At 47.0% G+C, this 25240-nt stretch overlaps 2 protein-coding genes and 1 long non-coding RNA gene across 4 annotated transcripts in view; 1 reads left to right on the plus strand and 2 right to left on the minus strand.

The window, feature by feature from the left end:
• Positions 1 to 11831, minus strand: part of CENPT (centromere protein T) — a 39131-nt gene extending 27300 nt beyond the window's left edge. Inside the window, exons 1-5 of the mRNA XM_075073734.1 lie at positions 11722 to 11831; positions 10646 to 10778; positions 9009 to 9135; positions 6680 to 6773; positions 1452 to 1585 (exon numbers count right to left, since the gene is read on the minus strand). Of these exons, the coding sequence (XP_074929835.1) occupies positions 1452 to 1585; positions 6680 to 6773; positions 9009 to 9135; positions 10646 to 10777 (487 nt within the window). The 5' untranslated portion in view covers position 10778; positions 11722 to 11831. The remainder of the gene's footprint in view (positions 1 to 1451; positions 1586 to 6679; positions 6774 to 9008; positions 9136 to 10645; positions 10779 to 11721) is intronic.
• A 3394-nt stretch (positions 11832 to 15225) lies between these two features.
• On the plus strand, positions 15226 to 18268 carry THAP11 (THAP domain containing 11). The gene has a single exon (XM_032788518.2). The coding sequence runs from the start codon at positions 15289 to 15291 to the stop codon at positions 15958 to 15960; it is 672 nt and encodes a 223-aa protein (XP_032644409.1). The 5' UTR covers positions 15226 to 15288; the 3' UTR covers positions 15961 to 18268.
• A 2673-nt stretch (positions 18269 to 20941) lies between these two features.
• Positions 20942 to 23629, minus strand: LOC116829605 (uncharacterized). Of its 2 annotated transcripts, none has more exons than XR_004374781.2 (3): positions 23028 to 23629; positions 22362 to 22540; positions 20942 to 21257 (listed from the first exon to the last, which is right to left on the minus strand). It is a non-coding gene; the product is annotated as an uncharacterized LOC116829605 (long non-coding RNA). The 2 variants fall into 2 exon arrangements; XR_012657278.1 differs by having other exon boundaries at positions 20942 to 21642.
• Between the last annotated feature and the right edge of the window lie 1611 nt (positions 23630 to 25240).

A 25240-nucleotide genomic window follows, 5' to 3' on the forward strand; every position in this document is an offset into this window, starting at 1 on the left:
GCAAGAGAAGCTACCTCATTCAGTAATATTAATCCCATTTATGTTATTGGTCACACTATATTGGAATTTTAGGCTCATCACAACCGCCCTTCTGTGACCCTGTCCCTTCCAGGTAATAAAGAGGTGTCTGGAGACTTTGGGAGTGTATTTGAAATCTAAATATGCCACAGTCCCAGGTGAAGTACTTACTAAAAGCTGCCCCGTGTCCATGCAGCCCCAGGAGAAAGAAGGCCAATTTGGCTTTTGGTAGAGCTGCAAAATGTGAGCTTTTATAGATTCTAATATTCTAAGGCCACAAGACATCACTCTTATCATCTAGTCTGACCTCCTGTATAGCACTGACCATAGGACTTCCCTGAATGGATTCCTTTTTGAACTAGAGCATATTTTATAGAAAGACATCAAATCTTGATTTAAAGATTTCCAGTGATGGAGAATCCACCATAACCTTTGGTAAGTTGTTACAACAATTAAATTACCCTCACTGTTAAAAATGTACATCTTATTTCAATTTGTCTAGCTTCAACTTCCAGTCATTGCCTATCCCTGGACTAGACAATCTATGGCACACATGCCAAAGGCGGCACACGAGCTGATTTTCAGTGGCACTCACGCTGCCCAGGTCCTGGCCACTGGTCTCGGGGGCTCTGCATTTTAAATGAAGTTTCTTAAACATTTAAAAAAAACTTATTTAGTTTATATACTACAATAGTTTAGTTATATATTATAGACTCATAGAAAGAGACCTTCTAAAAACGTTAAAACGTATTACTGGCAAGCAAAACATTAAATCAGAGTGAATAAATGAAGACTCGGCACACCACTTCCGAAAGGCTCCCGACCCCTGGATTGAAGAGCCCTCTATTATAAAACTGCTGTTCCCCACTTAGGTATTTCTAGACTGTAATCAAGTTGCCTCTTAACCTTAACAGGGGAGGGATAGCTCAGTGGTTTGGGCATTGTCCTGCTAAACCCAGGGTTGTGAGTTCAAACCTTGAGGGGGCCATTTAGGGATCTGAGGCAAAAATCCATCTGGGGATTGGTCCTGTTTTGAACAGGGGATTGGACTAGATGACCTCCTGAGGTCCCTTCCAATCCTGATATTCTATGATTCTCTTTGTTAAGCTAAAATTTAGAATTCAAAGTGGAATACCACCAACTTGGAAAGCCATCCTGAGAGTCACAAATGGAGGAGCCAGTTACTTGTAACTTGGGTGGTTTTAGTAGCTCAACAATGTTTATTTTTAATCTAGAGAGATGGCCTTTGGCCCACCTCCAGAGTGCCCCTTTCGTACTTACAACACACACCACTTCCTGGTGCAGAACTGCTGAACAGAGAAGCTGTTTATAGCTGACCTACTGCAGCTGCGGAGTTCAAGAAAGCTCTTTTGAAGCTCCCTGAAAACTTTGGAGTACAGAGTCAAGCAAGGAGCTCCCTGATTCTGCCTTACCAAGATTTCGAGGAAGTCGCTCATCTGCTCCTCTCTCAAACTCAGAAATGCTGAACTTCTTTTTCTTCCTACTCATGTGTAATGCAGTGATGACTGTGCCCTCAGGAACAAAGTCTGGCAGATGCATTTCCAGGCTACCAAAATAAACAAGCCAAGGTTTTAGTGTAGGCCAACATTCTAGTGTTATCATCCAGGTATGGTCAGCTCTCCAAGACTTGCCCCTGTGCTGTAGCAGCAACAACATTCATTTCTGTTTCCTACCTTCTGGAGCAGCAGAAATGAGGAACTAAGCAAAGATGGGCTCAGCAAATACAAGAAGATGCCACTCACTTGTTTTACCAGCCAAAGAGGATTTCAAGGAGGAGAGCAAAAGAGATCTAAACACATGTTTTCAATGAAGGGTTCTGTGAACTGAGGCAAAAATGAAGGATCAGATCAGACTCAACCCAGTTTCACAGTTCTTCCCCCATAAGAACAAGAGACGGCAACGAACATATATCGCTGTACTGCTTAGTAAATAGGAAGGACTCATCATGAAACATCATAAAGGATGCTTGAATATAGGAGAACAGGAGAAAGATGCTTCTTTAGTCAGGGACTTCGGTCAGGAGCGGAAAGAAGACGTAAAAAAAAATAAAAAATATTGCCCTATTTTACCCCTCCATGCTGGCAAGAGCCCTCCCATGTGAGAGCAAAGCTTGACTCAAACCTGCTGCAGAGGGCGGACTGCAGGAAGTGCGGGGCAGTGCTGACTCTTTGAGTGATGGGAAGAACAGATAGTCAGCTGAATGCTAGGCAGAGAATGGGCAGGGCTGGGGGAATTGGAAGCCTGCGAGGCAATGGAAGAAAGATCAGGGGAGATGGTTGTGCAGCCACATGGGCTTTGGAGTTCCAGGTAGACCTAGCAGTCAGACTCAGACTTCCATTGTTGGAAGAGGGGGATGCAAAGGGGCAGAGAAGCTTGAAGGGAGATGTTAACAGAGTGGGGAAGAGGCAATGCAGTGATGGTGGAAACTGTTCAAATCCCAACATTGCTGAAGATCTTGCTGCCTCAACAATCTTATTCCAGTACAATGCCCTTCCCCACCACGTTACAGGGTGTTGGATCTGCAGAGCTCCATGGCTACAGACAGTAGAATGCTCCTTTGGGCCCTGCTGCACCTGCTTCTCAGCCTTTTGCACCTAGGCCAGTGGCACTGGAGATCAGTCAGTAGGTTACTCCTCAGTGGGGAACAACAGGCTTGCCAGACGTGTAGTTTGGCATCCCCTGACAGAAGAAAAGTGCCTGCACCATTCAGCTGTAATTCATTAACATTTAAATATGTTCTCCCCCACAGTGACATCTGCTGGGGAAGGTCAGAAGTGCATCTGTTTTTCACTGCTTTTGTTGCAAGTTTAAGGCAAGCATTATTATTATTAAAGGACATCTCCAAAGGAGAAGAAAATGGGCTGATGTCCTTTTTTGCTTCTTTATGACAGGAAAACACCAAAGACTGGTTATAAAAGAAACATCTGCTTGTTTTTCACAGCTGCTCTGGAAGGCTGTAGGGCAACTGGAAAAACAGGAACACAAGTGCTAAGAAAACGAAAGCCGAGCAATGGACAGTAAGGATTTTTTAGCCAGATAGCTTAAAACTTTGTTTACAACTATTTAATCTTGATGAAGGAAGTCTCTTAAAGATCCAACAACTCCTTCCCTTTGGTTCAGATATAAGAGCTGACAATAGACATTGTCTGAGACTTCCAAGAACTCCATCATCAAAACCATGGAAAGAAAAGCCTTCTCATGCTTTCTTTCTCCATTGTAAAGAAAGAAAAAGGTGTACAGACCCACTTGCTCAAAAATACTCTGCAGGTCACCTTTAAGGTATTGTAGCAGTGCAGGACTCACCCCTGTGGCGCCTCCTGCTGGTCATCTCAGGGAATTAGCTCATTCAGCCCTCAAAACTCTCTCTGCAGGCTGGTGGCCCCTGCGTCCTTCCTGGACCCAGTGTCCCTTTTCTTTGGGGTGCTGCGTCCTAGCAATAGCCCCACCAGTCTCTATGGGTCTGCCCTCTCTGGGAAACCCTCAACCCTCTATCTCCACCTTGCCTCAGTTGTGCGCTACTGCCAGTCACTATCTAGCTCCCGCTCACTGGGGCGGACTGCAGTGTAAAAGCCACTCATCATAGGCAAGCAGGATTGGGACCTGCTGCCTCTACCTAGCCTTGGGCCGTCCCCTGCAACTCCAGTACCTGTTTGGCCTTATACTAGGCTGCAGCCTGAGGGGTTTCCAGGCCAGAGCTCCCTTGGCCTTCCCCTAGCCCTGCTCCACTCCAGGTACCTTCTCTAGCTCCCCAGCAGCCAGACCCATCTCCCTTGACAGCTAGAGGAGACTGCTGAGCTCCTGGCTCCCAGCCTCTTATATAGGGCCAGCTGAGGCCTGACTGGGGCGTGGCCCAGCCCAATCAGCCTATTAGCTTCTTTCCCTGCCACAGCCCTCCCCCCAGGGCTATTTTAAGCCCTTCTTGGCAGCAGCAGGGTAACCACCCCACTACAGGTAGGTTATTTGTCATTGCAAGAAAATTCACAGATGTATAGAAAAAATGGAAACAGTCACTGAGTCATTATTTTGAGCAAAATATTCTTTACTCTGCAGTAACAATTAATGACAGCTCTGTGTAAGCTCAAAAGCTGGTCTCTCTCACCAACAAAAGTTGATCCAATAAAAGATATTACCTCACCCACCCTGTCTCTTTAAAAACCTTAAATCACTCCTCTATTTTCCAATATATTGTGAATACAGTCAAGTTTACAAAAGTAGATGGAGGAAGTTTGCTAAGTAGGTTAGAGACCATGACTGATTGTGGGGGGAAAACATCCTAGAAGTCACAATTTGCTTAATCAGCATAGTAAGTAATCTTCTCAGATTGCATTTAGCATCAGTGCCCAGATACAATGGTCTTGTTACTATATAGTTACAATGTCAGAAGCAATCCAGTATCTAGCAGTTACTTATTGAAGAGTTTATTTCAGCCTGACTCCTGGAATCACAAGCCTAAATCTGTTTATTTTAGAATAGTTAGTAGTTCCTAGAACTATACCTGTCCAACTCCCCTGCCAATTTTTGTGGTTTTGCAATCACATTTTCATTTTTTAAACAGTTTCTTTCCCTGTTTTGTGAATAACCCACACAAACTGGGGGAAATGAATATACAAGAGAAACAATGAAAGTGACTAAACACAAAATGCTGTCAAATGCACAAATGTATTTTCTCCCTTATCAACAAATTGCAGCGATCTTAGCCGTTTCTTGTAACAATAGTATGTAAAAAGTTTTCAGACAGAAGTGAAGTTTGTATGATTGTATCCTTTTCATTCTGAACAGGAACAGTTTTATGTATGACGGTTGGGTATTTTTTATTATATCTAGAGCTGAAAAAGGCATTTTTATTTATATGTAAATAAAGATTTTTTTGTGACTAAATTAATGTTTAAGTTAGAAGTATAAAATTACACCTAATGTTAAGATGAGGCATCTGGATAAGCAGACAGCTAATAGTCTGAACATGTTTTAGCCTCATACCAGCTAACCCAGGAGAAAAACACAAACAAAAGAGGTGGGTTTAGGTCTCCTGATTCAAATCAGTCCACCTCTCTTTCAAGCAGTCATGTGCGTTTAAAACCTTCAGCTACCATATGCCATTGCCAGGCACCAGGTGGTCTTTTAGAACTTCCTGCCCTGTGTAGCATGAGCACTGCTGAGCCAATCTGGCCCTGTCATAAGTAGATAGGTACGGTAAGGGTTAAGTTTCTTTTACCTGGAAAGGGTAACCAAACACCTGACCAGAGGACCAATCAGAGAACTGGATTGTTTAAAGTCAGGGGCGGGAATTTGTATCCTCGGGGTCTTTTTTGTTTTCTCGGCTATGGGTAAACAAGTTTCCTTCTAACTCTCTCTTATATTCTCCTAAACATCTGTGAGTACAAGGAAAGCAAAGTAATCGGCTATGAAGAGCTTTGTGTTGTATGGTACAAGATGGGGATTGCTGTGTCTTTTTGGCTTCTCGGCTTGTGAGGGACAAGCTTTCTCCTAACTCCATCTTATCTCCAAGTTTCTCCTAAATCTGTGAGTACAAAGAAAGCAAAGTATTCGGCTATGATGAGCTTTGTGTTGTATTGACATGTATGTTGATTTTTGGACTGGTTAATCGGGCTATCTTTAAATCAGACTGTTTATTCATATTTTCTTAAAGCAAGAGACCTGTATTGAGTTTCTTAATGCAAGATTATTGTTTATATTTTCTTTCTTTTTTTTCTATAAAGTTTTTAAATCCTTGTGGAAGTTTCTTTTCCTAGTGTGAGGCGAAGGGGGGAGGGAAAAGCCCAAACTCTGTGTCTCACCTTCCTATTGTCCCAGGGCGAGAAAGGCTGCAGGACAAAGGGAGGGGGAATCTCTTGTGTGAGCTGACTAGGTGAATGCCAGCCTCGGGGAAGCTAGATTGCCTCTCCGGTTGTATTCAAGAGTGAAGTATAGCATTGCACCGGCTAACCCAGAAAGGGGGGAAGCTGGGAGAGGAGAGAGAGAGAGACCCAGGGTCTGGGTCTGGGGGGTTCCCCAAAGAAGGGTTGTGTGTGACACGCAACACCAGAGAGAGGAAAGGGGGGTCAGGCCCTATAATTCCTGACCTGGTGGCAGCGAGAATATCCAAGCTGGTAGTGAGCTTGGGGGAGTTTCAATAAAGCCCCAGATTTTGGACGCTAAAGTCCAGGATGCCATTGCCAGGCACCAGGTGGTCTTTTAGAACTTCCTGCCCTGTGTAGCATGAGCACCGCTGAGCCAATCTGGCCCAAAGTGAAAATGCAACTTGCGAGGAGATTTTTTTTTTTGGCTAGTCTATGTCAGACTTTCATGATCACTACTGACACTTTCTAGGCAAATTCCCAGACACAAACCAACTAAGCAATAAGGAAATGAAGAAATAAAGCATGTCAATAAGTTATACTGTACTAGGATGGGAAAGCTCCTTTTCTCCCATATCTTTTCTACTTTTAGTCTAAAGATTCACATCTCCAGGGATTTAAGGCTAATGTATTGAAGACATTTACACCAATATTTTTGAAGCGTTTGTGCAGTACATTGAAACTCTGGCCATTTAAATCTGATCAAGTCAAGAAACCCCGGTTCCCCCTCACACCAGAAGCTGGAACTCTGTACATACTTAACAAGTTGACAGGAAACTACTTACCCACTGGAAATTCTCTCAGATGGAGGCTGTGATCCAGGCTCTTCAGGTTCTTTGGTCTCACTCATTTTAGGAACCAGAGGGGAAACTTGTGGCTCTGTCAACAGAGAGTACTTTCTTACTAGTTTAATTTTTGGAAACAAAGTTAATATGGCAGTGAAATGATGGGTACCCCACTCCACCGTCAGGTTAACTTCTTCCTATTTCTGAACTAAGATGAAATATTTATTCACTGCCTATGATGCCACAGTGGAGGCAGGATAGTAGATGCCAAAATCGGTTCTCCCCAAGTGAGACCTGCATACTCCATGGCGAGCTCACAATTAATTTTTTAGGAAGGCTTTCTACTGGCTAGGTTTCATTAGGATTAGTAGCATTAAAAAAAAAAAAAAAAAAAAAATCAGGCAGCAGCTGGCAGCTGATCCAAAGTTGACAGCAGTGGAAAATTTGTAGGGCTGTCGATTAATCGCAGTTAACTCGTGCGATTAAAAAATATTAATCACAGTTTAATTGCAGTTAAACAATAGAATACCAATTGACATTTATTACATATTATGGATGTTTTTCCTACATTTTCAAATATTTGATTTCAATTTCCAATACAGAATACAAAGTGTACAGTGCTCACTTTATACTATTATTTTTATTTCTAGTATTTCCACTGTAAAAATGATAAAGAAATAGTATTTCAATTCACCTCATACAAGTACTGAAGCGAAGTGCAACTTACAAATGTAGATTTTTTGTTACATAACTGCACTCAAAAACAGAACAACGTAAAACTTTAGAGCCTACAAGTCCACTCAGTCCTGCTTCCTGTTCAACCAATCGCTAAGACAAACAAGTTTGTTTACATTTACAGAAGATAATACTGCCTGCTTCTTATTTACAATGTCACCTAAAAATGAGAACAGGTGTTCCTATGGCACTCTTGCAGCCGACACATTGCTAGGTATTTACATGCCAGGTATGTTAAACATTCATATGCCCCTTTATGCTTCAGCCACCATTCCAGAGGACATGCTTCCATGCTGATGATGCTTGTTAAAAAAATAATGCATTAATTAAATGTGTGACTCAACTCCTTGGGGGAGAATTGTATGTCTCCTGCTCAGTTTAACTTGCATTCTGCCATATATTTTGTATTATGGAAGACTTAGATGACAATAGAGCACACGTTGTTCGATTTAAGAACACTTTCACTGCAGATTTGACAAAATGCAAAGAAGGTACCAATGTGAGATTTCTAAAGACAGATACAGCACTCGACCCAAATGTAAGAATCTGAAGTGCTTTCCAAAATCTGAGAGGGAAGAGGCGTGTAGCATGTTTTCAGAAGTCTTAAAAAAGCACAGTCCGATGTGAAAACTACAGAACCTGAACCAACAAAAAAGAAAAATCAACCATCTGACTCAGATGATGAAAATGAACATGCAACAGTCTGTACTGCTTTGCATTGTTATCACACAGAACCCATCATCAGCATGGAAGCATGTTCTCTGGAATGGTGGGCAAAGCATGAAGGGACATATGACTCTTTAGCACATCTGACACATAAATACCTTGCAACGCCAGCTACAAAAGTGTCATGCAGACACCTGTTCTCACTTTCAGGTGACATGGTAAACAAGAAGCAGGCAGCATTATCTCCTGCAAATGTAAACAAACTTGTTTGCCTAAGTAAGATTGAGTGAGCTTGTAGGCTCTAAAGTTTTACATTGTTTTATTTTTGAGTGCAGTTTTTTTGTATGTAATTCTACATTTGTAAGTTCAACTTTCATGATAAAGAGATCACACTACGGTACTTGTGTTAGGTGAACTGAAAAATACTATTTCTTTTGTTTCTTTTTTAGAGTGCAAGTTTTTGTAATAAGAGTACAAAGTGAGCATTGCACACTTTGTATTTTGTGTTGTAATTGAAATCAATATATTTGAAAACGTAAAAAACATCCAAAATATTTAAATAAATGGTATTCTATTATTAATTAGGTGATTCATCACTATTATTTTTTTTAGAAGATTCTAGTGTAGCCGTAAAGGCTAAGGCACCATTTCTATGCGTGTCCAGTGGTTCTAATACTAGAAGATAGAGTGGCAGAAATTCTCTGCCATGTTTGCAAAGGTGAAACACAATATCTTGAAAGTGAACACTTCTAGCATGACACTTTCAGCTGCAATACACTAATACGTATCTTTTTGTATAAGGGAATCACAAAATGGTCTGAATTCTTCCTCTGCAAAACAGAGTAATCAAAGATTACAAACCAATTCCCACTCCCCAGATCCTTTAAAGAATTGTTTCACTGCTGTCTGAAAAGGATTTTCGACTTACGGGTCTGGATGATTCTTCTGAGCACCACCCTTGGCGTATCATTATCAAGATCAGGGAGAATAGTTGGTGTCTTCTTTGGCAGGGAGGTTTTGTCAGAAATGCTTTGCCTCCTTGGATCAGAGAAGTGCTAGAGGAGAAATAAAAGACAGCCAATTCAAGCTCTCATTTTCACCAACAAACCTGAACCTTAGAAGCAAAAGTGTTAACAACATATCTTCTGGTGAGAGTTAATCTAGCTAAAACCTCCAACCACACAGTTGTATGGAGTATTTTCCTCAGAGCAGAGATCCTAGTATCTCTCTCTTTGGTACCCAAAAAAATACTGTCCTCCATTTGCTCTTTAGCAGCGTCTGCATTTCACTTTAGACTGAAGACAGTCCATCATCATGGTAAATCACTGAAGAGACATAAACAGACATTATGCATGGCTCAAATTATGAATGGGCGTCCCAGTTTCATGAGCCACCTCCCGCACATCCCCACCCCCCAAAAAGCCATATCTGAAAAATAAAAGAGCACAACCAAGCTGAACAGCTAAATGAGACCAAAACTGTTGCTCTCCAATCCACATGATTGATTCAAGTATTTTGTTCTCCTTAGCAGCGTGAAATTGGGAAGATCCAGGCACATAGAACTTACTTTTTTTTTTTTGTTGAGTTCCTGCCTCTCCAGCATTTACTAGTTAATAATTTACAAAAACCATTGTTTCCTTCTGCTCTGCCATCTGTATGCAGTACCAGTTGTTATCTCTTGCCTTAGACACTGTAAGCTGTTCAGGGCAGGGAACATCTCGTTATGTTTGTACAGGGCCTACCACAGCGGGACCCTGATTTCAGTGTGCTAGCACAGTGGAAATAATAATAAGAAGAAGGAGGGCAGAATATTTGAGAGCAGATCTGCAGAGCAGAGACTGAAGGACTCTGCCCTTACCAAAGAAGGTGATGCACCAGCAGCATTATCAAGTAGCTGAGTTTTTATTGCTGGAAAAAGAGTATTACACAATCAGAACTGTGCTTCTATCAGATAAGGTATCTTGGAAAGAGAAAAACTGCTTAGCTGGTGTGACTGACCACTCTCCTACTGAAAAAGCAGAAGAGAGCTGAAAACCCATTTCAAATCACCTGCACTCATTTAAACCGTTTAACAACTTGTATTAAAAACCAGACAGTCCACCACCTGGCAGGCAAACAGACTTATGTCTTACAGCTCCAGTGTGTGAACTCAGCTATGCTCCATTGCACAGATTCTAAGGCTACAAGGGAGCATTATGATCACCTAGTCTGACCTCCTGTTTAACACAGGCATAGAACTTCCCAGAATTAATTCCTGCTTGAACTAGAGCAGATCCTGTAGAAAGAGATCAAATCTTAATTTAAAAAGTTTCCAATAGTGGAGAATCCATCACTATCCTTGGTAACTTGTTCCAATAATTAATTACCCTCACAGTTAAAAATCTGCACTTTATTTCAAGTCTGAATTTGTTTAACTTCTTCCAGACATTGGATTTTGTTATATCTTTGTCTGATAGACTGAAGATTGCTTTATCACCACGTTTTTGGTTTCGATGTAGGTACTTACAGGTTCACAGTCCAGACAATCCCAAGGTGATATCAAAACATCAGAGAAGCAAATAGTACCTTTCTCCCCACGGACTGCCGGACCCTCTCTTTCATTTTATGGCGCAGGGCCATCGAGGGAGATGCTGCCCTGGAGTCCTGACTGACTCCGGTAGAGCTCCTGGTCCTGGGGGAAGCCCTGGTGTCAGACATGCTGCAAAAACAAAGCCAAGCACACTCTGTTCAGTTAGCAGGGTGGGGACAGACCCACGTTGGTGTGGTATCATGGAAGTGCTGCCCCAAAGGGGCTCAGGGGAGGGGAGCGGGGAGACTATGCTGGCTCTACAAGCTGCAATAGACAAGGGAAGTACAAAGCTGCACAGAGCAGTGGGGCACAGCCTTACACAGCAGAAGGGTCTTTGCCACCAGGCCCAGGTGCCCCCTCAGAATGCCTCCCATCCCACAGCTGAGCCTGGGGACAGAGCCCCCTCCTGGGGGCTAGTGGTTCCCTCAGAGCGCCCCCAGGGAGCCCTGGGTCCTCTCCGAACAAACATCCCCCCCGGGGGGGGCCCTGGGGCTCCTCTCCGAACGAACATTCCTCCGAGGGGGCCCTGGCGCCCCCCTGTGAACTCCCCCCCCAGGGGAACCTGGGGGTCCCCTGCGAACGAACATTCCCCCCGGGGGGGGCGGGCCTGGGGGTCCCCTCCGAACGAACATCCCCCCCGGGGCGGGAGGGGCCTGGGGGTCCCCTCCGAACGAACATCCCCCCCGGGGGGGGAGGGGCCTGGGGGTCCCCTCCGAACGAACATCCCCCCCGGGGGGGGAGGGGCCTGGGGGTCCTCTCCGAACAAACATTCCCCCCGGGGGGGGCCCTGGGGCTCCTCTCCGAACGAACATTCCTCCGAGGGGGCCCTGGCGCCCCCCTGTGAACTCCCCCCCCAGGGGAACCTGGGGGTCCCCTGCGAACGAACATTCCCCCCGGGGGGGGCGGGCCTGGGGGTCCCCTCCGAACGAACATCCCCCCGGGGGGGGGCCCTGGGGGTCCCCTCCGAACGAACATTCCCCCCCCCGGGGGGGCCCTGGCGGGCCCCTGCGAACTCCCCCTCCAGCCGCCCCCATGGCTGGCCCCACTGCCCTGGGGATGGCGGCCCCGATACCTGCTTGCCGGGTTCCTCACACCCCAGCGGGAGCTGCGAAGCTCTGACCTCGATTCCCTCCGCGCGAACCGGCCCTGCCCAACGGCACCGGGCAGCTCCCTCCCGCCTACCGATTCAAGCGAAACCTCGCGAGAACTCCCGACCAGACCCACCACTCCTGGGAGTGGTAGTTCCTGCAGCCAGGCAGTGCATGCTGGGAGTGGTAGTTCTAGCCCTGCAATAGGGCAGGCTCTCTCCAGCTTTTAGCCTGCCCTTCCCCCACAATGTGACTGGGGAGATGGGTGCAAGGTGCTTCAAGCATGGACATCTGTCCCCTCCAAGCTGAGTGATTAAGTAGAGCAGGGGAATCACCCACCAGCTTTGGGGGGACCCAGCCTTCTTTGGCCTAGCCTCTCCTGCTGTTCTTCTGGAGTTTATGTCTGTAGTTTGGATCTCTCCACTTGTGTTTGGGGGACCCACAGCAGCACCACTACTGAAAGTGCTGACATCTCAGGGGCTCTGAGCCCTACTTCTGCACTTTACACCTGTCTACACTGACTTTTAGACTGGCCTCACACAGATCTCCTATGTGAATAAGTTTGCATGAGTGGCAGTTAGAAAACAAATTTGTTTTCTTGTAAATAGAATATATGTGATCTGGGAGAGACAATCACATTCATGCCATTTTCACAAGTTCACTTTGAAGAGCAGAAAGAAAAGGTATGGGAAATCATTGAGGAAGAGGGAGGGAAGTTAAACCATGGGGTCACCACACATCTGAGCCCAGGCGTTTTATGCTAGGACATGGGGATCATCCTAGGTCCAGTGTTTCTCAAAGTTTTGGAAGCTGATCCTTACTTAAGAAAAATTAAACCAACTCCATTGTACTCCTCCTCTGGAACTCCACTGTATGTTGTTAAAGGTCTATGCAGATTAAGGTATGTATCTTCCCTACTTAATCCTTCATTTGCTCCACTTTAGATAATGCCAGTGTGAATCTTCATAATATGACATTTCCTGTCCTTTGTTACATGCTTTATATAACAGTGAAATAAAGCTGTGCAATTGTTTAAAAAAGAGACATTTAAAGCACATTCCTGGGCATGAGTTAGTACTCTTTGAACTGAATCAACCCCCTCAGACCCTTCACTGCTTCCTCACTCACTTCAATATTAATTCCACAATTGGCTATTTTGTTTATCATGGACTTGCCCCTGCCAGCCTTATGGAATGTGTCTGTCTTTGTCCTCCTCAGTCCAGCACCATCCTTTACATAGTAGTAACAATGGATGTTCTTTAGCTTTTTTTGCAATTTCTAATGTGTAGACTAATGTCCTTCCCTCTGTTCGCATTCTTTTTGGCTCTAATTTTCAAAGTTTACTTGTAAAAATGGCATGAGATTTATTCTCTCTCCGGGATAAAACATATTGAATTTATAATAGACTTTTTTTTCTAACGGCCATCCAGAAAAACTTACTCTGAGGTCATGAAGTCAAGGAAGTTTGTGGCTACTGCATCAACATTACACAGTAAAGATTCTGCTGGCCAAATTCTGCATTCATGACAGCTATCTAATATCATGGTATTAAAATTCTGCCTGCAGTTATACCCTATACTACTAAGCTTGCAAATTGAGCACAGATTATCTTGCAATGATGTTATTTAATATTCTTGTTCACAAAGTGTGAGCCACAAAAGAGTGCAGTTCTTTTCCATAGTTGTGCTAGCTCTATAAGGTTCACTTACATTACTAAAGCAAGCAGATGTAACTCAGCAAACAGAGCACAGGTCTGTTTAGAAATGACAGAACAGGGATAATGGGTGAAAATTATAAAGAACTATTTTGCAAAGCACAGGCTTGTCTGCATTTTCCTATGCTTTATACTGAGACTATGAAACACTTAGTAGTTTGTTTGTATACCTTCTGTTGCTTTGTCAGAGATATATTCCACCTGCCAACAGCTCCAAAAAACATGGTACTTCCAGAGAAATGTAGTTCTGTTTGGGCAAGGTATACTTTCTGGGAAACAATCTTATACATGGATGTGGTGGAAGGCATAGATCTGAACGGACAAGGTATATTGTGGGATTGGGTTGCTCACTGTTTTTGTCCCTGTGGAGCTCTGCCCCATCCTTGGGAGCAGGATGCTTGGGTGAAGGTGAGGGGGTTTATAGTGCTACTGTGAGCTTGACTGGCTGGGGCGTGAAGAACAGGTGCATTGTGGGTTGTGTAGTTCAGCTGTCTTCCTAGCTCCCGCCCAGGAAGGGTCAGGGCTGCAGTGCCTTGTGGGTTATGGACAGAAGTCCTTCGATGCAGTACAGTAGATACAAGTTGCATAAAAGCCTGGTGTGTCGTGAGTGCTGTACAGCCAATTTGTTATGGAATGTTTACTTCCCCAGGAATAATCTATCCTATTACTGCAGTATGTGAGTGGCTCACAACGTTTATTTAGCATTCACAGCGGGTGCAATATCATCCCCGTTTTACCGATGGGAAACTGAGGCACAGAGCGCTTGACTGGCACGGCATCACACAGGGACTCTCAGCAGAGCAGGGACCTGAACTCAGGGCTCCTAAGTTCCAGGCTGGTGCCCCAACCACTGGGCCTGCCCTTCTCTCTAGCACCTACATACCTGTGACACCAGCATTTATCTCCTGTACTTCCACAGGTCCCGCCTCAGCGGGCGCGACGCGAGATGGCCGCAGTGCATTGTGGGGCAGGTAGTTTCTGGGCTGTGGGGGCCCGGGGCATTGTGGATCGGGCAGTCCCTGCCCTCTGCACTGTGGAGCGGGCAATCCTGGCCGGACCCTTCACGGTGGACTGTGGGGCGGGCAGTTCAGCGCAGTCCCGGCGCGCTGCATTGTGGGGCTGGGAGTCCGGCGCGGTCTAGGCGCGGTGCACTGTGCAGTGAGCAGGCTCGGCGCGGTGCCTTCTGGGGGGGGTAGTCCGGCGCAGGCTCGGCGCGGTGCCTTGTGGGGCGGTGCCCTGCAGAGCGGGTAGGATCGGCGCGGTGCACTGTGGGGCGGGCAGTCCGGCGCAGTGCATTGTGGGGCGGTGCACAGCGGAGCGGACAAGCTCGGCGCGGTGCACTGTGGGGCGGGCAGTCCAGGCACGGTTGTGTGGAGTGAGCAGACTCGGCGCGGTGCACTGTGGGGCGGGCAGTCCAGGCACGGTGCACCGTGCAGTGAGCAGACTCGGCGCGGTGCATTGTGGGGCGGGCAGTCCAGGCACGATTGTGTGGAGTGCGCAGGCTCGGTGCGGTGCATTGTGGGGTGGGCAGTCCAGGCACGGTGCACTGTGCAATGAGCAGACTCGGCGCGGTGCATTGTGGGGCGGGCAGTTCAGGCACGGTGCACTGTGGAGTGAGCAGACTCGGCGCGGTGCACTGTGGGGCGGGCAGTCCGGCGCAGACTCGGCGCGGTGCACTGTGGGGCGCGCAGTCCGGCGCGGTCCCGGCGCGCTGCACTGTGGGGCGGGTAGTTCCGGTTCCGCGGCGGCGGGCGGCGCTGAGGCGGCGGGCGCGGCGGCCTTGTGGGAGCTGTAGTCCCTCCCGGGGCGCTCTCGGCCGCGGCCGGCCGGCGGGGCCATGCCGGGCTTCACGTGCTGCGTGCCGGGCTGCTACAACAACTCGCACCGCGACAAGGCGCTGCACTTCTACACCTTCCCCAAGGACGCCGAGCTGCGGCGCCTCTGGCTGAAGAACGTCTCGCGCGCCGGCGTCAGCGGCTGCTTCAGCACCTTCCAGCCCACCACGGGCCACCGCGTGTGCAGCGAGCACTTCCCGGGCGGCCGCAAGTCCTACCTGGTGCGCGTGCCCACCATCTTCCCGCTGCGCGGCGTCAACGAGCGCAAGGGGGCCCGCGCGCGCCGCGCCCGCGGCTGCTGCTGGCCTGCCCGCCGGCGTGAGCCGCAGCCCGGCCGGCCCGCCGGCCCGAGGCGTGAAGCCATCGACCTCACGTGCAGGTGGAGTCGGGGGCCCGAGGCGCCGGCGCGCCTGGGGGGCGAGGAGGGCGCGGCCGAGGGCGGCCCCGCGGACCACTCGTACTCGCTGTCGTCGGGCACCACGGCCGAGGAGCTGCTGCGCAAGCTGAACGAGCAGCGGGACATCATCGCCCTGCTGCAGGTGAAGATGAAGGAGATGAAGGGCAGCATCCGCCGCCTGCGCCTGGCCGAGGCCCAGCTCCGCGAGGAGATCCGCGAGAAGGACCGGCTGCTGCACGCCGCCAGCGCCGGGGCCCGCAAGCGGCCCGGCCTCTGAGAGCCCGAGATCCCCGGCCTGTGGGGTCCTGGCAGCCCAGTCTGCTGCTCACAGCCCTGGTGCCCGCCCAGGGACAAGCCCCCCCAGCCTGTGCAGGGACACACGGGGATAAACTCATTGACTGCCAGCCTCTTCATGGGAGCCATCACCAGGGCTCTGTCGTCTCCATCCTGGCTGCGCCAGCTCCACCCACCTGAGCACCACTGTGTACCTGAGAGGGTAGGGGATGCTGGCTGCCCACTGCATTTCCAACCCCGTGTCCTGGTGGGTGTCGGTGACACTGTGCTTTGAATACAGCCAGTGCCCTCTTGGTGCTAAGTCTCCCAGAGCTGCTGGTTCAGGAGCTGTACCTGTGTTGTGACAGCATTTGAAAAACTTTTCTAGAAGGGACCCATGTTACCACTAAGTGGATGTAGGGTGGTGAGCATCAGGAACTGAACAAAACTTGGTACAATGTTACTTGGGTAGCAGTCATGCTAATCCCTGCCAAAGCATGTTTAAAACTGTGACTGGTGCAGTGTCCTCCGTAAAAGTGAAAAACAGTGTTCGGTTTGGCCTCCTTAAGCAAAGATGTGAGAGAACTTTAGAAGCCCTGTCAGCATGATGCTTCTTCAGTAAATTACTGATGCCGTTAGAGACTGCCATTTTACCTGTGAACGAATCACTTCAAACTAGAGTGCAACTGTATAGTGTAGTCATTGCTCTCTCTTTGCATTACACGTGTAGCTGTTGCAGATTTACAGATGCCTTGATGCTCTTGACACTGACAAGGATTATTCTGATCTGGTATAATGGCTTCATACCTCGTTCACATTCAGTGGCTACAGCTTGTCTCATTGGCTTAAACATTTGACTCCTCAAATGTAACTAACAGGCATATTGGTCTTTAAAACCCTAGCTTTTTCACAAAGACCTGGGTTGAAATTTTGGCTTAGATCACAAGTGAAATGAGTTTAGTCTCCAGTGACTCTGCATATCTTTGTTGCTTGCTTGTAATGTACTTGGCGGGACTAGTTTTGGATTAGGAGAGACCTCCAACTGGAATATCCTGGCATTGCTCCAGGATTGAGGAGCATTATAACCCATCAATATGGGATGCTTGCACTGTCTCTGGAACTAGCCAGTGTTAGTCCCCCACTTTTCATGGACAATAAAACAAAACTCTCCAGAAAAATTGTGGGGGGAGAGAGGTGACACTACCACAGTTTGGACTGAGCATCTGCTTCCAGTAACTTTCAATTATTAGAAAGCCAGTGAAACTGCTAACTCAATGCCCCTAGTGGTTTGATACACCTGAATGGCTCCACCTTGATGCTTATATTTAATGCTTTGCATTTGAACAGCGATACGCTTTAGGAAAGAACAATTCACCAAAAGTGTGCCCTATAATTACATCAGAAAATGCCCAGACTCTGTGTTTCAGCCAAGGGAAGGGAGTTAAATGGACTAACTACAGGTTTGAGATTAAGAGCTTTCTCTTGTGTTTAGAGTATATTACACTCTAGAGTGGATTGGGCTGCAGATTTTACTAGATTTTGTACACCTTTTCTAAATGTAAAAATCATCTTCAAATACTGAAATCTTTGTAGCACTGGCTAACTTTTAGCTGGCCAACTGTCCAGTTCATTCTGTCCCCATAGCTAGCATTACTAAATCTGAAGGGTGCACGGGGGATTTACGGGAGTGTAATATGCCCAGTTGCCATTCAGTATCCAGACAGCTAAACTCGACTTCAGTGGGTTCAGCTGATACTATGATGAGTGGTTCAGTTCTCTTAACTTGTGTATTGACTCAGCTGGTTGACCAGGAAGATGATACAGATCTATTAATGTACTAAAAATATGTATAATTTCATTTTAATTTATTTTTCCAATCTGATACCTGGCTCAGACTGTAGCTACCTGATGTGCAAACTTCAGTGCAAGTCACAACTGCATCAAGTTTTCATGGGGGAAGGATTGGCAAACATGCTTGCAACACTGTGTTGGATTTAACTCATGTAACATGGTCAGTTGATCTCACTTTGATAGTTAAACTTCTATCAAGACAATAGGCAGCACAATGTCTCTTTTTCTGGCATATTGTAAATGAGACTATTTGTGCATCCTAGCTGCCTGAGAGTGTTTAGAATGTGCATGTTGTAATAGTCGTCATGGTACTTTTCTACCATTGTAATGCACTTCAGGACGTTCAGCTGTTTGGAGTGCTGGACTGGTTAACTGCTGGACTGTTCCTTTTCTCCAGGTTACACTGAGGTGCTAATATGCCTAATTTTAATAAAGTCTATTTTGTTTTGTTATGTTTCCTATTTCAGTGCTATGTAATGTATGAATAGTGCCCAGAGGGACTGTCTTTACAATACCAGAGGTCTAGTTCATATTTGCAAAGTGTCCTAGTCTAAACCAGAGCTTGGCACTGTGCACTTTAATACAGACTGAGGTGACCTTCCAAACATCATGAGTATAACAACTGACTTGCTGAATCTGATCTAATACTAGGTAATGCAGTCTCCCCACAATTAGTACTTTCACAGTATGTCATGGGTGAAGTGTCTTGCTTCGCTGCCTTACAGACTACTGTAGCCTCATGACCTTTGTGGGAGAAGGTAAGCATTACCTCCAGAGAGGCTGTAAGGAAAGCTGTGAATGGAGTTGGACACCTGCAGCCTCAGTCCTGTACTGTTTTTCAAAGTTTATCTATTGTATCTTGACATTTCTTTCTCAAATAATTCCAGTGCCTGGAGGACTTTTTGTTACTGATTCCTACTGTTGCAAATATGTATATAGCCCATGTTTTCCAGTTCAAATTAGGTTTTCCCTGTATGCACATCTGCCTTCATGCTCTTTGGTTGCACTTTTCCACTGAGAGTTCAAATACAGCTTCACTGCCACTTCCTAACATACTCAATAGCTGTCTCTTTTACTCATTTGGATTCTGTGTCAGGGGCTGAGATTGTTGATCATACAGCACTGCCTGTCATATTGATATTGGAAGTGGTTCTGTTTTCTTGGGGACTAGTTTTCAGTATAGGGAGCATAGGAAGAGTCTTGCCACTGCACTGAGAGTAGTTACGTTCACTTACCTGTGCACATTACCCTTTGGTCTCTCAAAATCTGCAATTAAAACCCAATGCTCAATTTTTGTAGAGGATTTTTCCCCCTACAATAAACTCATCCCTTAGAATCTCTTGGAAAGAAGAGTGAACGAAAGATGCAAAGCTGGTTGTTGCTTTTAGATTTTACCTTATTACATTTACTTTCCCTATAACTTCTCCAAAATGAAGCTAAGCGGGGAAGGGTAATGCAGTAGCTCTGTAAAACAGCACCTTAGGCATGGCTTGCTATAGTCCTGTCTCAGTTCAGTGCTAGTAGCAGTTTTCCTTTTGAAAATAAAAGGCAAGCGATGCTGGCATAAGCCCAAGTACCTTTTGTGCACCTACACTTATGCTAGGGTGAGGGAGGTCCTGGAGGCTGAAATTAGGCTGCCAAGAAAGGGATTAAAGTCCTGGACCTCCATGGCAGTAGTCTGAAATGCTTCCAGTTTCTTGCACAGTTAGGCAGAACTGCAGAGTCTCACTGTGGATGAGACAATGGTATTGGGAGGGTGGGATTTAGGAACAGGAATCTTTTGGAAAAGGAGGAGCATATACAGAAGGATGGGCTCTACCTAAACCAAAACAGAACCAGAGTGCCAGCATGTAAAACTAAAAAGGTTGTAAAGACGTTTTTACGCTAAGGGCTGGGGAAAAGCTTAGCGCTATGGAGGTCAATCAGACATCTCTTAGGGGAGCATTTATTAAAGGGCAATTGCCCACACCTCTCCGTGAAGACAAGTGCAAGGTGATGCATATTGAAGGAACAATTCCTCAGTTTTGAGGAGTCCCCAGCGTAATAGCTGCAATCAGTTTGCTGTGAGCAAGGAAAGTGAATAGGTACCTAGGAGCCTGCATCTGAATTCACCCGTAAGGGACAGAAAGCAAAGGGGTAAATCACCAACCACAGCCAAGAGAAAGTATTGCTTTAATCCATCACATGTACAGTTCCAGTGCCCAAACGTCATCTCTTCGGTGCTGACCTCTGCTTTTTATTTTGTCTAAAGCCACTTGGGAGCTTGTTCTCAAACCTTGCTTAATCCCATTTTGGCTTTAACAACAAATATTGTCCCATGCAGGGATTAGCTAGAAAGGGAAGAGAGATTACAACGCCTCGCCTCACCTCTAACCAGCAACCTCCCAGCCACTACAGCATTGTTCCCTGCAGGATATTTCTCAGAGCTCTGCCCAAACTAGTTTTCAGTGGATTTCTCAAATTTCCTCTGCTGGAAATCCTGTCTCAGGTTTGCACTCAGTTTCCCTTCCAAACTCCCCTCCCCTGGCAGTTTATGAACCTCTAGTTCCTCCTTCAAGAGCACCTGCCTCAGCTCAGTGTCAAGAACACCTGATAGGGCTGGGTGCTGTAACCATAGCAGAATCCATGGGACCATGTAGGGTTGTTGGGCAGGTGCTGGAGACTCCCATGAGAGCTAATGTTATAGCAGGCACGGGACACCAGACTGGGGGCAGGGGGGTATCAGGGCTGGTGTCATCCTGAGAAGGGCTGTGATGGGGCTAGTGCCTGGGTTGACTGCATTACCTATTGTTCGTTTTCTGGAATCTCGTTCCTCTTAAATGGTTACTAGTGAGCATAGGTGCCAACTCTGTGAGTGCTCCAGGGCTGGAGCCCCTATAGGGAGCAGCCAAGTCCCCCCGTCTTCCCGAGCGTGCCGTGTCCCTGCCCCTCTGCTTACCTTCCAGCATTTGCTGTTTGGTAGTGTTAGCATGCTGGGGGGTGCAGGGGTGAGGAGCCGGAATGTGGTGTTCTCAGGGGAGGAGGCGGGGCCGGGGAGGGAATTTGGGGAAGGAGCTAGAATATTAGCAGGGAGGGGGTGGAGTTGGGGCAGGGACTTTGGGGAAGGGGTTGGAATGGAGGTGGGGCCAGGGCAAAGGGGGGGTCAAGCACTCACTGGAAAGAGGGGAAGTCGGTGCCTATGCTAGTGAGTCTTCCTCACACTGCCTTGTGTGCTGGGGTGCCCTCCAGCTCTGCATCCTGCTCCACAGGCACGTATGGCCTGGGGCCATGCCTAGAGACCTTCCTCCATGGCCACAATACATGCACTGGGGCAGGTCCCCAAACCAACCTTGTTGTTAGTCTTCCCTGCCCCATGAAGTTCTCCCAGCTGCCTCTGCACAGAGCAGGGATGGTTCCCATGTTCTGCAGGAGCTGGAGGAGTGTTTGTTGAAGGCTGAGCTGCTCCTGCACCTGCAATGAGATATACAAACAAATGGGGGCTTCTGAGGAGGTCCTTTCCTTCTACCTTTTTGGAATCAATGTTATGGAACAGCATGGATGTGGGGTAGTGGGGCTGGAGCTGGAAGTGGCATTGCTGAACCTGTGTGACCCATTCTACCCTGGGCAGAGGAGGAAGAATTAGACTCCCACAGGCCGCTCAACTGCTGCATAAGTAGGGAGTGATAGAATGGCTCCAGGCCTTCCCAGAGGCCGGCTAGCTGCTGCCATGTCCTGCACTCCAGGGTAACTCCATCTATTTAGCTCTGGAGGCAGCTCTGCTGCCAACTTCTGTTTCCCTTTGGCTCCAGACTCCCTCTGCTGACCACTGCCATGCACTGGACCAGGGGTTGGCAACCTTTCACAAGTGCTGTGCCGAGTCTTCATTTATTCACTCTGATTTAAGGTTTTGTGTGCCAGTCATACATTTTAATGTTTCTAGAAGGTCTCTTTCTATATGTCTATAATATATAACTAAACTATTGTTGTATGTAAAGTAAATAAGGTTTTAAAAATGTTTAAGAAGCTTCATTTAAAATTAAATTAAAATGCAGAGTCCCCCCCAGACCGGTGGCCAGAACCCGGGCAGTAAGAGTGCCACTGAAAATCAGCTCGCATGCCACCTTCGGCATGTGTGCCATAGGTTGCCTACTCTGGTACTGGACCATCAGCCCCAGTGCATTCCAGTGTGTGCCTCCACACCTCTGCTGTCCCTGAGAACCTTCCTTTCAAATCCTCTACAGGGGAAATGTCAGCATTTTGCTGAAAATGAGGAAAACTCTGCTTTGGGCCTTTTGTCAGAGCAGCCTCAGGAGCCTGCATGTAAAGCTGCCCTCAGATCTGCACCAGTTGCAGTGAGCTCAGCCTGTTCTCAAGGGCTCACTCAGCTGGCTTTTCAGAGCTCAGCCATGGAGCAAGCACAATCCTCCTTTCCAGCAAGGTCAGTATTATGGTGGCCCTGCCTAGACAGCATCCAGGCTGTAATCTCCATTGCCTTGACTTTCCCCTGCCCCCATTTCACTTCCATCCAGGCCCCATACACCAGACAGACTAACTCGCATTAATCCAAAATCTCACCATTGAGGCTCTCCTGCAGGGGAGATTTCTCTGGGTTTTGCTGCATCAGACAGATGCAGGAGTTTCCACAAGGGAGATGGCCTTGACTCATGAGAATTTGCACAGTTGAGAGTTGACGAGACAGTTAAGTCTAAAGCAGACTGCGAAGAGTTTCAAAGGGATCTCACAAAACTGGGTGACTGGGCAAGAAAATGGGAGATGAAATTCAGTGTTGATAAATTCAAAGTAATGTACATTGGGAAACATAAACCGAACTATACATATAAAATGATGGGGTTTAAGTTAGCTTTTACCATTCAAGAAAAAGATCTTGGAGCCATTGTGATAGGTCTCTGAAAACATCCGGTCAATGCGCAGCAGCAGTCCAAAAAAGCTAACAATATTAGGAACGATTAGGAAAGGGATAGATAACTAAGACAGAAAATATCATAATGCCACTATATAAACCCATGATATGCTCACACCTTTAATACTATGTGCGGTTCTGGCCACCCCATCTCAAAAAAAGATATTAGAATTGGAAATAGTAAGGGCAACAAAAATGATTAAGGGTATGGAACAGCTTCCACATGACCTCAGTTTGGAAGAGAGATGACTGAGGGGGGATATGATAAAGGACTATACAATGACTGGTGTGGAGAACGTGAATACAGAAGTGTTATTTACCTTTTCTCATAACACAAGAACCAAGGGTAATCCAATGAAATGAACAGGCAACAGATTTAAAACAAACATAAGGAAATATTTTTTCACACAGTGCAATCAACTTGTGAAACTTGTTGCCAGGGGATGTTGTGAATGCAAAAAATATAACTGAATTCAAAAAAGAATTACCAGTAGATAAGTTCCTGTAGGATAGGTCCATCAGTGACTATTAGCCAAAATGGTCAGGGATACACCACCATGCTATAGGTGTTTCCAAAACTCTGACCAAACTACAGGGGGTGGATCACTTGATAACTATCCTGTTTTGTTCATTCCCTTTGTAGCAACTGGCACCAGCCACTGTTGGAATACAGGATACTGGGCTAAATGGACCAGTTGTCTAACCCAGTATGGCCGTTCTTATGTAAACTCACCAGGATAGTCATTGCCTCTCGTGTGTGTTTGTACAGCACCCAGCACAATGGGGCAACCATCTGGATCTCAGATTTTGGGGAACACTTCTGCTACTACCACTGCTACTATAGAACCAGGAGGCAGCAGCTGCTGCCCGTTAGCCCTCACATCAAAGGGCTGGAGCCCAGCCCAGCCAGCGGCAGCAGCAACTTCCAACCCATATTGGATTGGAAATTGCAGGGTAACGAGACCTGCCTGTGCTGGCCTACTAACTGGCCTGGAAAACATTTGGCATAACCATGCAAACAGCAGGCATGAAAAGTAAGTGCCCATTGCCATCTCCCTCCTACCTATTAGTGACCCTTTCCCATCTCATCCCCCTCAATGGGCTGAACCAAACACTTCGGTCCATCCCTACCACTGGGAGACAATGTCCCAACAGTTTCCCCAGAAGTAAAACATCCCCACAATGCAACTCACTCCTCCCTCCACAAACCACCCAGCATCCACCCTCCCCCATCAGTACTCTGCCCCTCCCCACAAAATCTTCACAAAAAACAGCTCCTGGAGCTCCATTCCTCTCCACAGCAGCCCGGACTGTCTTTCCCCTTGAAAGCACTGCCCCTCATGGCCTGGTAGGCAGCTGTGGCTTCTGACCGGTCAGTCCTAGGGAGAGAGAGCCCTAGCCCTGATATATAGCCCTGCAGTTAGAGCCGGTAGAGAAAGGATTTTCTTTGCTCGCTGTTGATAGTTATGCTTCCTTCCTTCCCTGCAGCAGTAGGTGCAAGGCAGAGAACCCAGCTCAGCTGGGCAGCAAGAAAGCTGGATGTGGCAGGAGAGCTGGAGGGGGAACGTAAGAATGGCCATGCTGGGTCAGATCAATGGTCCATCTAGCCTAGGATTCTGTACTCCAAGAGTGGCCAATGCCAGGTGCTACAGAGGTAATGAACAGAACAGGCAATCATTGAATGATCATCACCTGTCATCCAGGCCCAGCATGTGGCAGTCAGAGATTTAGGGACACCTAGAGCACGGGGTTGTGTCCCTGACCATCTTGGCTAATAACCATTGATAGACCTATCCTCCGTGAACTTATCTAATTTTTTTCAACCCGTTAGTTTTGGTCTTCACAACATCCCTTGAAAACAAGTTCCACAGACTGACTGTGAAGAAAGATGGACTCCATCTAAAAAACAGCGACTTTGGCAGATCTGTGGAGAAAGCCCAGGTAGAGAGAGGGCACAGAGCCCCCTTTCATCTGAAGAATGGGCCTGTGGCCCAGCCAGAGGGAGAGAAACAGGAAACGATTGGCTGCCCTAGTCATTGCCCATTTAGGCTCCCAGCCCAAGGATGGCATCAGCCACCTGCAGTCACCAGCTCTAAGCTGTGAGAAGCCAAGGGATTGACAGGGGATGCAATTATGTTTTTGTAACCCTTCTGCCCCTCTGAGTTGGCAGCAACAAGGGCCGGGTTCAGTATCCAGGGGTTCCGTTTCACCAACACAATGCATAACTGGCTCGAGCCCCCACCCAGTGACCTGGGACACTTACATACCACATCCCTCTGGGCACCTCCAGGAGGCAATACTTCCCCTCTTGCAAGCACGGAGTCTGAGTGTAACAAAATCTTTTTAATAAAGGAAGGAATCAATGCGGCATCCCATTGGAGAAACACCACAAACAGGGTTATAACACAAACCATGAATAAAAACCCACCTCCAAGTATGTTTAGCAATGTCCTTTCCCCCTTAGGGTCTTAAGTCCAATCACCCCAAAGTCCAACAACCCAAAAGTCTCTGGTCAGTGCCACCCCAGAATTCA

The sequence above is a fragment of the Chelonoidis abingdonii genome, chromosome 19, assembly GCF_003597395.2.
Source record: "Chelonoidis abingdonii isolate Lonesome George chromosome 19, CheloAbing_2.0, whole genome shotgun sequence".
Taxonomy (NCBI): Eukaryota; Metazoa; Chordata; order Testudines; family Testudinidae; genus Chelonoidis; species Chelonoidis abingdonii.

Coding starts and splice junctions, on each gene's coding strand:
- THAP11 (XM_032788518.2), top strand. CDS start 15,289: ATGCCGGGCTTCACGTGCTGCGTGCCGGGCTGCTACAACAACTCGCAC.